The following is a 12,962-nucleotide window of genomic DNA, read 5'->3' as shown; positions in this document are numbered from 1 at the left end:
ATATGCAGTCAAACCTGTCTATAGTGACTACTAAACAAAGAAAGTGACACCTTTAGACAGGTGGCTACTGTACGCAGGTTGGCCGCCATTTCGAATTCCATACATGTTGACCTTTAATCAATCACATATACATGCGTGGGAAGCACGGTTGAAGGGGGGTTAATGCGTCTGCCTCACAATACGAAGGTCCTGAGTTCAATTCTGGGCTCGGGATCTTTCTGTGTGGAGTTTGGATTTTCTCCCCGTGACTGCGTGGGTTCCCTCCGGGTACTCCGGCTTCCTCTCACCTCCAAAGACATGCACCTGGGGATAGGTTGATTGGCAACACTAAATTGGCCCGAGTGTGTGAATGTGAGTGTGGATGCTGTCTGTCTGTCTGTGTTGGCCCTGCGATGAGGTGGTGACTTTTCCAGGGTGTACCTTCCGCCCGAAACGCAGCTGAGATAGGCTCCAGGGACCCAGAAAGGGACAAGCGGTAGAAAATGGATGGATGGATAGATAAACATGTGGAATTGTAGTTAACACTTTTTAAAATACAGTTTTGCGAGCTGTCTAACCTTGAACAGTGCTTTTGAATTTGAGCCTCCTCATTGTTGCTCACGTGAATAGGATGCTGTTGTAATTTCATGCCAGACTTTTGGGGATCAGTCAACTGCGCAAAGCTTAGGAGAGCTTCGTTGAGTCCCAGCACGGCTGCATGGTCTGACTGCCCGCGACCCCCCGGTTTGCCTCCATCTGCGGGTCTAAATTTAATGTCACAGAAGAACAACTTCTAGATTCATGGCTAAATCCTCCTATTATCCAGATAAGAGACATGATTTATAATCTACTATAACTTTTGGTGATGCAACAGCAGGACATCGGCCAGGTCAATGCTGCAGCATAAGCTACAGTTAGCTCTCTGTTATTAATGCGGCGCTAAAATAGTTTGGCTGCATTAACGCTTATAGTAGCGATATCGCTAATATTTGGTTATTATTCAGGTCACGATATGTAAAAAATAGAAAATTGTTGGCGGGTTTTGGATGTATTTATTTCTTATGTTTTTATTTATTTATTTTCATTTTATTTTTCCTGTCCTGCTTTTCAGGTAAATCATATAGTTGATGTAGATGCTCATATCGGCTGTTCAGATTTACTCCAAATGTTACACCGAAACTTTGAGATTTTCTGAACCTTCGTTTCCGCCGCTCGCTTAGCCTCCTCTAATTCGGCACTCTGCTCCTCCTCCTCCTCCTCTTCCTCTGGACAACTGCCATGACGGTTAAGTAGGTTAGATGATTTTTGGAGAGTTTTGTGAGTGGAATCGAGAGCTCCCTTTGACTCCATTTTTATATATTTTGACATCGTATGCATTAAAAAAAAAGAAAAACGTGTTCATGTCTCGCGTAGGGATTGTGAATGAGAGACAGCACATCTCTTACTAATTTTGGCATATTTCCAGAATGACTGATCTGCTGATATGGTCAGAGTTCAGAAGCAATCCCATTGTGACGTCACCCCAACCCGAATCTACGGAAATTGGCGATTACATTCGGAGCGGAATATTAAAAATAGCCCCTGGAATTGTGGCAGTTTGTGATGTTCCGACAGTGTTTTCACATACTTTCCAGATTAGAAATAAAATTGGATATGGGTTAATGGATTCAATGAAACACCATCCATCCATCCATCCATCTTCTTCCGCTTATCCGAGGTCGGGTCGCGGGGGCAGTAGCCTAGGCAGGGAAGCCCAGACTTCCCTGCCACTTCGTCAAGCTCTTCCCGGGGTATCCCGAGGCGTTCCCAGGCCAGCCGGGAGATAGCCTTCCCAATGTATCCTGGGTCTTCCTCGTGGCCTCCTACCGGTTGGACGTGCCCTAAACACCTCCCTAGGGAGGCGTTCGGATGGCATCCTGACCAGATGCCCGAACCACCTAATCTGGCTCCTCTCGATGTGGAGGAGCAGCGGCTTTACTTTGAGTTCCTCCCAGATGGCAGAGCTTCTCACCCTATCTCTAAGGGAGAGCCCCGCCACCCGGCGGAGGAAACTCGTTTCGGCCGCTTGTACCCTGATCTTGTCCTTTCGGTCATAACCCAGAAATTCATTAACAGAGGTGAGCATGGGAACGTAGATCGACCGGTAAATTGAGAGCTTTGCCTTCCAGCTCAGCTCCTTCTTCACCACATCGGATCGATACAGCGTCCAGACGCCGCACCGATCCGTCTGTCGATCTCACGATCCACTCTTCCCTCACTCGTGAACAAGACTCCTATGTACTTGAATTGTGTTTCATTGAGAGAACTGATTCCAGAGCCCCTTCTCTCAAGGGCTCTGGAACCAGTTCTCTCAATGAAACACAATTAGGCAAATAAAGTCAACTCCTTTTTCCATTCTTCTGGTACTTTAAAGCCCTGTTTTTACTACGTAGTACTGTTCAGTTGGATTTGATCACATTCGCAGGTCAAAGGGTCCTTAAAGTGTCCAAACCAAACACCGCACCTTGAGAATTGTCAAACTGTGCGACCGGATTTAACAATCCGAACTGTACTGCTTGATGGAAACGAAGCTTAAAAAACTTTTTGGTTTTGGTTTTGGAACAGTTCGCAAATCATCATTCTCATTATGCTGTACAAATATTTGACCAAAAAATGTGTGGGACCGTTCCACCTGCTAGGATGCCCCAAAAAATATCTTCTGATCTTGAGTCCTGGTGGGGTTCTTTGGGGTTGCTGTTTGCACTGGTGCCTGTCACTTCTGTCCCGTTTTTGTTTTGTACCTCCATAACATCCTTGTCATTCCTCGTACGCCACGCTAACCGCTGCGCTGTCAGGCTAGCTCACTAACATGTAGCATATTTTGTCTTAATATGTTGCTTTCGCTTTAAACTAGTAGAAGCCTTAAACTTGCTTCTTTTGTTGTCGTTCCTGCAGGTAAGTGTTGGGTCACTGTTAGAAGTGCTTTTCTCTACTGCACAGTACTTACTTGCCTCCACTGGCGACCAGGTCCCTTATTGGCTAAATGTATTTACTTATACTATTGTCCATATATTCACATTTGAGCAGTAGGGTTGTAACAATAAGAAACACAAATCATGCATAAATATTTTGTTTTATAACAGTGTGTCTATTAATTTAAGTTATTCAAAAAAACATTTGGTCATAACATTTGTGTGTGTATTAGTACTTTTTGATCACATTCAACATTACCCCAAGAATAATGATTATTGTGATTACGATAACCGTGATATAAAATTTTCATATTGTTACATCCCTATAGAGCATTTTTGTTTGGAATATTCAACATTTGAAAAAGGCTTAGTGGCCACATGCGTGGACAGCACCTTTTAGCTCTTATTTTCAAAATTGTGTACACTACTGAATTGGGGTCTTGTGGCCGCTAATGTGGACACTTATACTGCCATCTGCTGGTGTCAGAAGAGTATAACATACAATGGAATTTGGGAAAAAAAGTGTAAAAATAAGAATTAGCATGTCACTAAACACGTAGTACACGTTTGTTACTTATGGAGTAAGTACATCATATCAAAAGATGAGTCTTAGTTTTTATTCTAATTAGGGTCCAATAAGCCCAAATAGCAAAGAGAAATAGAAAAGCATGTAAACAAACAGCTTGGGCCTTAAGAGGTTTAAATTAATTTGTAATAATAATAATAATAATAATAATACATTTTATTTGGTATAGCGCTTTTCTGAGCACTCAAAGACGCTTTACAGGATGAAAAAAAAAAAAATGTAAATATAAAACAGTTTAAAGGAATAATATAAAATACAAGAAATATAAAAGCAGTACATCGTAAAATACATAATAATACAGGACAATTACAAGACAGGACATTACAAGACACAGAACATTAATCACAGGTGAAAAGCAGATCTGAAGAGGTGTGTTTTGGGAAGGTCTGGGCAGTCACGGATGGGTTTGTGTTTTGTTAAGCGCTTATGCAATGTTTAGCGTCGAGAAAACCCAACCAACAGTATTGCTCTCATGCATATCATAATCTCACATCATACTAATATACAGTACAGGCCAAACCTTTGGACACACCTTCTCATTCAATGTGTTGTCTTTATTTTCATGACTATTTACATTGTAGATTATCACTGAAGGCATCAAAACTGTGAATAAACACATGTGGAGTTAGGTACTCAACAAAAAAAGGTGAAAAAACTGAGAACATGTTTCATATTCTAGTTTCTTCAAAATACCCACCCTTTGCTCTGATTACTGGGTTCCACACATTCTCTCGATGAGCTTCAAGAGGTAGTCACCCTAAATGGTTTTCCCTTCACAGGTGTCATAGTTTTGTTGCCTACATTGACAATCTACAATGTAAATAGTCATGAAAATAAAGAAAAAACACATTAAAATGAGAAGGTGTGTCCGAACTTTTGGCCTGTACTGTACATAGCAATGCCATACTCTATTTCTGTTTGGGCCGTTTTCCAATTCATAGGCAAATCTGAAAGAAAGTGCTTTTTGGGTTTCCGCGACAATTTATTTTGAACGTGGCGGAAATAAAAATCCCACTCAATAAAAATGAGTTTTTTTTTGTTTTTTTTTACGTTAAAATAAGTTTAAGTAATATATGCACATTCTGAAAATATTACAATAAAAATATTGAAAAAAATACCGGCAGCGGTAAAGTTGAGATCCATGAAGGAAAGAAGAAAGTGAATGGATGTTTGTAACTGATATACATTTATATATGCATAAAAATGTGGTGTCTTTTGTATTATTTTTTAAAATTAAATTAACGTTTATGACAACCTTTTTAATGAGGATAAAGCATACATTTATCATTTGTTTTCAAAACAGTTACAAAAAAGTAGGACGCCAAGAATTTACTGTAGGACCCCATTTTGAAAATTGTTAGCGCCAACACTGATATTGTTTGAATTTCCACGTCCAGTTTACTCTTTATACATCTCAACTTTGCCGTGAAAAAAGCCTGTACACCACGTTTTTGTGTGTACGCGTGGTAAATACAATGGATGAGGTCATTTTTCATATGTCTCTGATGGGCACATAAATCAGTCTGAGCAGTAAAAGTTGGCAATTTTTTATGTGACCTGTTACCAAGCATCCCTTATGTGTGTAGTAGAGATGCGCGGTTTGCGGTCTCATCCGCGGAGTCTGCGAATAAACCGCGGGTCGGGCGGGTGACATGACGAAAAAATAGATTTTAATTAGATTTGGGCGGGTGGCGGTTGAACCATTCGGAAATATTTGATATACATGGTTCAGGGATCAGTATCCTTTACCGTCAAAGAGACATTTAGGACCCGCGTCACAAAGCGACGAAGACAATAGAAGACGCAAACATTATCTAGAATGACTGCCGGCGGTCACCCAGTTAATAAGTTTTAGGGCGTGTTATTAAGCCATTTGCTTTATCGCCTTCTACAGCATGTACGATCTGTTTGTCAGTCCAGCAACATGTGTGTGGCTTTTGCAGACACACGCACACAACTGCAAGGCATACTGGGTGACACAGAGTACACTAATGGTTGTGATATAAACAATTTTAACTCTCTTAGTAAAATACACCACGCTGTGAAGCCACACCAAACAAGAATGACAAATACATTTCGGGAGAACATCCTCCCAGTAACACAACATAAACGCAACAGAACAAATACCCAGAATCCTTTACATCCATGATACTTCCTGACTATTTTATACACCCCGCTAGCAGCAACCTCCCCCCCGGGCGGGGTTGGGGGGTGCGGGGGTGTAAAATCTATTCAGGAAGTTTCACGGATGCAGAGGATTCTGGGTATTTGTTGTGTTGCGTTTATGTTGTGTTACTGTGAGGATGTTCTTCCGAAATGTGTTTGTCATTCTTGTTTGGTATGGCTTCACAGCGTGGCGCATATTAGTAAGAGTGTTAAAATTGTTTATATTACAACCATTAGTGTACTCTGTATATGCCTTTCAATCTTGTACGTGGGATTGCGGAAGCTGCATACAACATGTTGCTGGACTAGCAATCGGTTTGTACAAGTTGTTGAAGGTGTCAAAGGCAATGGCTTCACAGCACGCTCTTAATCTTGTCATCATGTTGAACACCATTGGATATTCGCGAGAATGTTTGCGGCTCCCATTGTCTTCTTTACTCTGTGAAACGGGTTTAAATAGCTCTTTGAGTGGTATAGGTGGCCGACCTCCGATGTATTTCAATGGGCGGGTGGCGGGCGGTTGCGGTTGCGGTTCTGATAAAATGTTGGTTCGGGTGTACGGCGGGTGGATGACGACATTGGTGATGCGGTTGCGGATGATATAATTGCCTATCCGCGCATCTCTAGTGTGTAGCTAAAGTATCCACAGCCTGTAGTAATTTGCATACAACGGCCATGAAGTTGCCGTGAAGCAGCACTCATTTCCACGTGAACGTCAGTTTTGTTACATCTAAACTTTGCCATGAAAAAGGGCGTACAGTACGTGCACGAGGCCCCAGGTCTCTTGGGACATACATTCTCCTCATTCTCGTTTTCCCTCGATCAACGCGGTACGGTTTTTGGAAACTGACGACCACCGAAGCAAGTAGACACCCAGTCGGTACTGTGCAGTGGAAGAGCATCATTAGTTCACTCCTTTTGAAGTTTTATTTGCAGGAGGCAGACCAAGTGATCTGGGGGGCCAAAGTTTGCTCACCCCTGGTAAAGAAAATAAAATGCAACAAAACTACCCAAACATCTTCTGTTGCATATTTGTCATCCTCATCACGCTTCAGCTCTCCAATCACTTGCTCATCTCTCACTTTTATTTTTGTGTCTCGTTTTTTTCTCTTTGTCCAAACCCCCAACCCCACCACCCCCTTCGCTCCCTCTATCATTTGTCCTTTCTCGTCTTCCCATTTCGACCGTGCAACAACTACGGTCGCTCAACACCATGGCAAACCGTAACCCCCCCTGTGCCCCCCTGCACAAACTAGCTGTATAACCTTGGAAAGCACGCGCTCTCCGCCTCCGCCGCCCAAAAAGAAGGCGGAGCCAAAGCTGCAGGGCCCAAGGAGTACCAGCCCCTCGGGTCAAGTCCAGGTAGGAGCCGAGGGACCAACGCATACCGTACGTCCCACTCCGCCTTTACACGAATTACTCTCATGGTTGTCATCAGGAATTAAAAAAAAAAAAAAAAGTGCATTTACTTCAGGAATCTTTGGTTTTGAAGATGGCGTGACAACTCCTTGTCTTCATCACAGGGCCCGGTGATATACGTCCAGTTGGATCACTCGGGCAGCAGAAACTCCTTCCACAAAATGGAGCCCGTGGTCTACGCTGACATTCGCAAAAACTGAAACAGACCAGGAGAGCGGTGCCAAAACCCAAAAAAGAGAATAAACCCCCACAGTAAAGTATCAGACCTCTTCTATCGGCTGCTCTCGGGAAGGGTGAGCCTTTTTATCATACAGGGATGGTTTTAGTTGAATGATTCGTGTTTGTTTTTGGTCCTCTGGAAGCATGACGCAGATGTTCTTTATGTGCTTTGACGCAAAGACTCAACACTACATATCCATGTTCTCCATCCGTCTGTTAAAACAGCATTGAAATATGGAATTAGCCTGAGAAAAAAAAAAAGAGTTGAACCATTTTCAGCGGACACAGGATTTTCTAAAACCTTTCGACATTTCCTCTTGCTCTAACCCGTGACTTTTAGTGCAAATAGTAGAAAAAAATTACAAATTGTGGATCAAATAGGGATGGGTATGCAACAAGTGTGTATCCTTTTTTTGTTCCATTACACAAGGCATACAATATTGAAAAACATTTGCATGATAGTGACCCTCTTTTTTTTTTTTTATTAATTTCAAAAGATCTTTGAAAAAAATGTTGGTATTTTTTCAATGCTAAAACTGCATTACATCTCAATTGCTAATGCAAAGAAAGAGGGAAATGTCGCCCTCTGATGGTCTGTAAATTGATCTCAATGCAGACGACGCTGAGAGGAATGTGGCTCTATTTGCTGGTTTTAAATATCCATCCATCCATCCTTTCTTTTTCTACCGCTTGTCCCTTACGGGGTGGCGGGGGGTGCTAAAAGAAAAAGATAAAACATGTTTCCCGGGCTTTTTAATTCATTTTCACAAGGCAAAACAGTGGTTCTCAAACGTTATACACTAAGTACACTCTCCAAAAAAATGTTTAACTTCAAATATGTGACTTATATACTTGCAAATAATTGAATTGAATGATGTAAGTCAAACATTCAACATTTCAGCAAGTCTAATTCACTTTCAGGGGATAAGTATATAAATTTGTACGATTATTTCATACGTATAAGTCTAATATAATTAAAAAAAAACTAATCCGAGTACCACAGTTTGAGAGTTGACACAAGTAAGAGCAAATGGCGCTCTTTGCTGGGTTTTTTCAGTCGTTACTCCAGGCTAAAAGTATGTTTAACTACTGTACTGCAAGTAAATTTGTGTTGGTTTTTTTTCAAATTAATGATGTACTTTGTAAAGGAAAATCTCGCCCTCTGTTGATTTTTGAAGGTAGTGTTAGGGCAGACGACTGTATTGCTTCCATTGTGGGGTTTGGCGCCCTCTACTGGTCATGGCCATGCAGTGAAACCGACTGTGACTTGCTTGGTACAAAAAGAAAACTCAAAGCCACATGATTAGATGAAATTAATCATGCCCATCCCTTAACTTATCTGCAAAAAAAAAAAAAACAACAAAAAAAAACCTAACCACGCAGAAAATATATTTATTTATGCCGGCGGCCGAAAAAAAAACTGTGGTGCTGCATTCAGGTACAGTTGGAAATCAAAGTAACAAGTGAGTGATGTTTTGATGTTGTTAAAAAAAAAAAAATCCCCCACACAATAACCACCATGTACGCATGCAGCCGTCAGGAAGCTAACGTTGTTACTGTGAACGCACGTTGTGTAACCTTCCGGCATGTTGCTGTTGTGTCTCTTTATTCAAAGTTTTCCCCTCAGCGGAGCATTTTTTGTCCTTGCGTAGATCAAACATGTAAGTAATTATCTGTAAAATAATATTTTTGTTCTGAATGTTTTTGTGTATGTTTCACTGAGGGGAAAATCCGAAGCGAGCGCTCACTTTTAGGGGGAATGGCAAAATACTGAAACACTGTTTGCATGCAATCTACTAACTCGGTCATCAAAAAAAAAACAAAAAAAAAAAACGGGCCAAATATCTCATTCATTTTTTTACGTTCCAGCTTTAAGATGCTTTTTTTTTTTTTTTTGTTCTGTTGAAGCATTTCAAGCCAAATTCCTTTTGTTAATGTGAAATGTGTGTGTGTGTGTGTTTAAAACTGTCTGAACTGCCTTTTTGTCGTCATTCCCCGCTGCAGTAAACGTCCACGCTGACAGTATTTGTACAGGAAACACTCGTAATGAAAAGTAGTGCCCTTTACTGTAACTCACTCATTCCAACCTGTTTTCTGTCTTTTTTTGTGTCTATTTTTTTTCACAACTACGCGTACAGTCTTAATTATTATTTGCCAAGCGCTTGCAGAAAGTGACGCGCTTACTCTTCGATACAACGTTGAGATAGTCCATCTATCCATCCATCTTCTTCCGCTTATCCGAGGTCGGGTCGTGGGGGCAGCAGCCTAAGCAGGGAATACTTCCCTCTCCCCAGCCACTTCATCCAGGGTAGTAATTGTTCGCTGCGACATAGTTCCCGATCTTTCTTAAAACAAACACTTCCTGGCGATGGAATGTGAACACCAGGGTCTTGTTAGCGCAGAAAGCCAGTTACTTTTCGCTGCGACATAGTTCCCGATCTTTCATAAAACAAAGTGAACACTTTAGGGTGATGGAAGGTGAACACCAGGGCAGCATGCTAGTAATTGTTTATTACGACATAGTTACCGATGTTTCTTAAAACAAAGTGAACACTTTATAGGGTGATGGAAGGTGAACACCAGGGCAGAATGCTAGTAATTGTTTATTACGACATAGTTACCGATGTTTCTTAAAACAAAAGTGAACACTTCGGGGCAATGGAACATAACACCGTGGTCTTGTTAGCTCAGTATGCTAGTAATTGTCAACTGCAACATAGTTACCGATCTTTCTTAAAACAGGGTGAACGCTTCGTGGCGATGGAACGTAAAAAAAACAGGGTCTTGCAAGCGCAGCATGCTAGTAATTGTTCATTATGCCATAGTTCCCGGTCTTTCTTAAAACAAAAGGGAACACTTTGAGGCAATGGACCGTGAACACCAGGGCCTTGTTAGCAGAGCAAACTTGTTATTGTTCACTGCGACATAATTTCCGATCTTTCATAAAACAAAGTGAACACTTTGGGCAATTAAACATGAACACCAGGGTCTTTTTAGCTCAGCATGATAGTAATTGTTTATTGCGACATAGTTCCCGATCTTTCTTAAAACAAAGTGAACACTTTAGGGCAATGGAACGTGAACACCAGGGTCTTGTTAGCTCAGCATGCTAATAATTGTTCATTACGACAAAGTTCCCGATCTTTCTTGAAACAAGGTGAACACTTTGGGACAATAGAAGCTAGACACTAGGGTCTTGTTAGCGCAGCATGCTAGTAATTGTTCGCTGCGACATAGTTCCCGATCTTTCTTAAAACAAAGTGAACACTTTAGGGCAATGGAACGTGAACACCAGGGTCTTGTTAGCTCAGCATGCTAATAATTGTTCATTACGACAAAGTTCCCGATCTTTCTTGAAACAAGGTGAACACTTTGGGACAATAGAAGCTAGACACTAGGGTCTTGTTAGCGCAGCATGCTAGTAATTGTTCGCTGCGACATAGTTCCCGATCTTCCTAAAACAAAATGAACACTTCTTGGCGATGGAACGTGAACACCAGGGTCTTGTTAGGGCAGCATGCTAGTAATTCTTTATTACGACATCGTTCCCGATCTTTATTAAACCAAAGTGAAGACTTTGTAGCGAAGGAATGTGAACATCAGGGTCTTGTTAGCGCAGCATGCTAGTAATTGTTCGCTGCGACATAGTTCCCGATCTTTCTTAAAACAAAAGTGAACAGTTCGGGGCAATGTAACCTAAACAACGGGGTCTTGTTAGCGCAGCATGCTAGTAATGGTTCACTGTGACAAAGTTCCCGATCTTTCTTAAAACAAAAGTGAACAGTTTGGGGCAATGGAACCTAAACAACGGGGTCTTGTTAGCTCAGCATGCTAGTAATTGTTCACTGCGACATAGTTTGTCAATCTTTCATTAAACAAAGTGAACACTTTGGGGCGATGGAATGTGAACACCAGGGTTTTGTTAGCTCAACATGCTAGTCATTTTTCACTACGCATAGTTCCCGATCTTTCTTAAAACAAAGTGAACACTTTGTGGCGATGGAATGTGAACACCAGGGTCTTGTTAGCTCAGTATGTTAGTAATTGTTCACTGTGACATAGTTCCCGATCTTTCAATTGTTCATTGTGACATAGTTCCCGATCTTTCTTAAAACAAAGTGAACACTGTGGTGATGGAACGTGAACACCAGGGTCTTGTTAGCTCAGCATGCTAGTAATTGTTCACTGCGACATACTGTAATTCTCGATCTTTCTTAAAACAAAGTGAACACTGTGGCTAAAGGTACATTTCATGACTTTTTTTTTTACACATAAGTCAGTTATTAACGTCATTCATGCCCTCCGAAGGCAAAACATTGACAATTTGACGCAAGAAAAAGGCGGGAAATTGCAAGTTGTTACAGGCTGGTAGCTGTTAGCATAGCATGCTAGCACACATTTGTTCCAACGTCATTTCCGATCTTTCTTAAAAATAGCGTGAACAATTTCTTGGCCTCATTTAAATTTCTGCAACTAAACGTTTACAAATAAGAAGATGGTTAGCGTACGCCATGTTTTATTGAAATACCGATTCCGATACCTTCTCAGAAGGCGAAAAATTGTTGGTGGAAAAAATACAGAATAGGAAGGTGCGTGTTAGCATAGCATGTTAGCACTTGTTTGTTCCATCTTTGTGTCCGATCTTTCTAAAATAAAATAAAAACTCGGCAGTTACATTAAAATGTTGGTGAGTTAGTGTCGTCCATGTTGTATCGAAGCAGTAGCGCTACACTCTGTACTCACTCTTGTCTTCCAGGTGTGTTTTGTACATCTTTTTTGTTGTTGTAAGTAAGCAGGGAGCTACGCCGTCACCAAAAACACCCCCCAACAGTAGCGAATTATTTTTTTTGCGTGTGTCTGTTGTTGTTTTTATTTCCAAACCGCTAAGTCGCCGCGCTTTTGCTTGTGCCAGGTGGTGGTGTGTTGTCGTGCTGTTGTCCCAGGTGTAGTGACGTAAACTCCAAATGATGGGGAAATGACAAAGTCGTAAAAACCGCGCTAACTCTCTTCTCGCTGGACACTTCTTCTATATAGCGTGTTGTTGTTTGGTTTGCGATGTTGTACAAAAGACGAAAAAAGAAAGAGTATACCTGCACTACGTTTCGACTGTGGAAGACAAAAACGCCCTGTGATTTTTGTTTATTTTTTTTTTGTTGTTTTTTTTTAAATGTCATCTCGGAATGATCTTGGCCTCTGTTTTCAAAAAAACTGGAATGTTGTACATTTAGTGCCTTTTACATTTCATCAGCTAACTTAAACATCCTGCTTTAAAGATGGAAAAGATAAGATTCATTTATTTTCCCTTTATTGTATTGTATTTTTTTATTCACATAATATGCGTTCTGTATCCACTTGTTCAAATTTTATATAAAACTATTTCTGGCCATATTTTGCTTGCTTTTTTTTTGTCTCTTTACACAGTTGGGTTTTATAGGCGTCAAATGAAAGTGAAAGCAGCTCCACTGGATTCCTTGAAAGTGTCATTTTTCTCCCGGCCGCCAGAGGGCAGCTAAACAACTATGACATTACGTTTCTACATTTAAATATTATTGATGAAATATATATATATATATATATATATATATATATATATATATATATATATATATATATATATATATATATATATATATATAAATATA

The 12,962-nt window shown here is 40.7% G+C and overlaps 1 protein-coding gene across 3 annotated transcripts in view; it reads left to right on the top strand.

Annotated features, from left to right (window-relative positions):
• mpzl1l (myelin protein zero-like 1 like) overlaps positions 1-12,708 on the top strand; it is a 30,712-nt gene extending 18,004 nt beyond the window's left edge. The window contains exons 5-7 of one of the 3 annotated variants that reach the window (XR_009806572.1): positions 6,939-7,071; positions 7,206-9,798; positions 9,893-12,708. Coding sequence is in view for 2 of the 3 variants with exons in the window: in XM_061898905.1 (XP_061754889.1) it covers positions 6,939-7,071; positions 7,206-7,301 (229 nt within the window). In the remaining variant the exon portion in view is untranslated. Of the gene's footprint in view, positions 1-6,938; positions 7,072-7,205 lie in introns of all 3 variants that reach the window. The other 2 variants (XM_061898906.1, XM_061898905.1) reach the window with 2 other exon arrangements.
• The last annotated feature ends 254 nt before the right edge of the window (positions 12,709-12,962 follow it).

This window comes from Nerophis ophidion, linkage group LG04 (genome assembly GCF_033978795.1).
Source record: "Nerophis ophidion isolate RoL-2023_Sa linkage group LG04, RoL_Noph_v1.0, whole genome shotgun sequence".
Classification (NCBI taxonomy): domain Eukaryota; kingdom Metazoa; phylum Chordata; class Actinopteri; order Syngnathiformes; family Syngnathidae; genus Nerophis; species Nerophis ophidion.
This window is presented reverse-complemented; position numbering and strand designations above follow the sequence as displayed.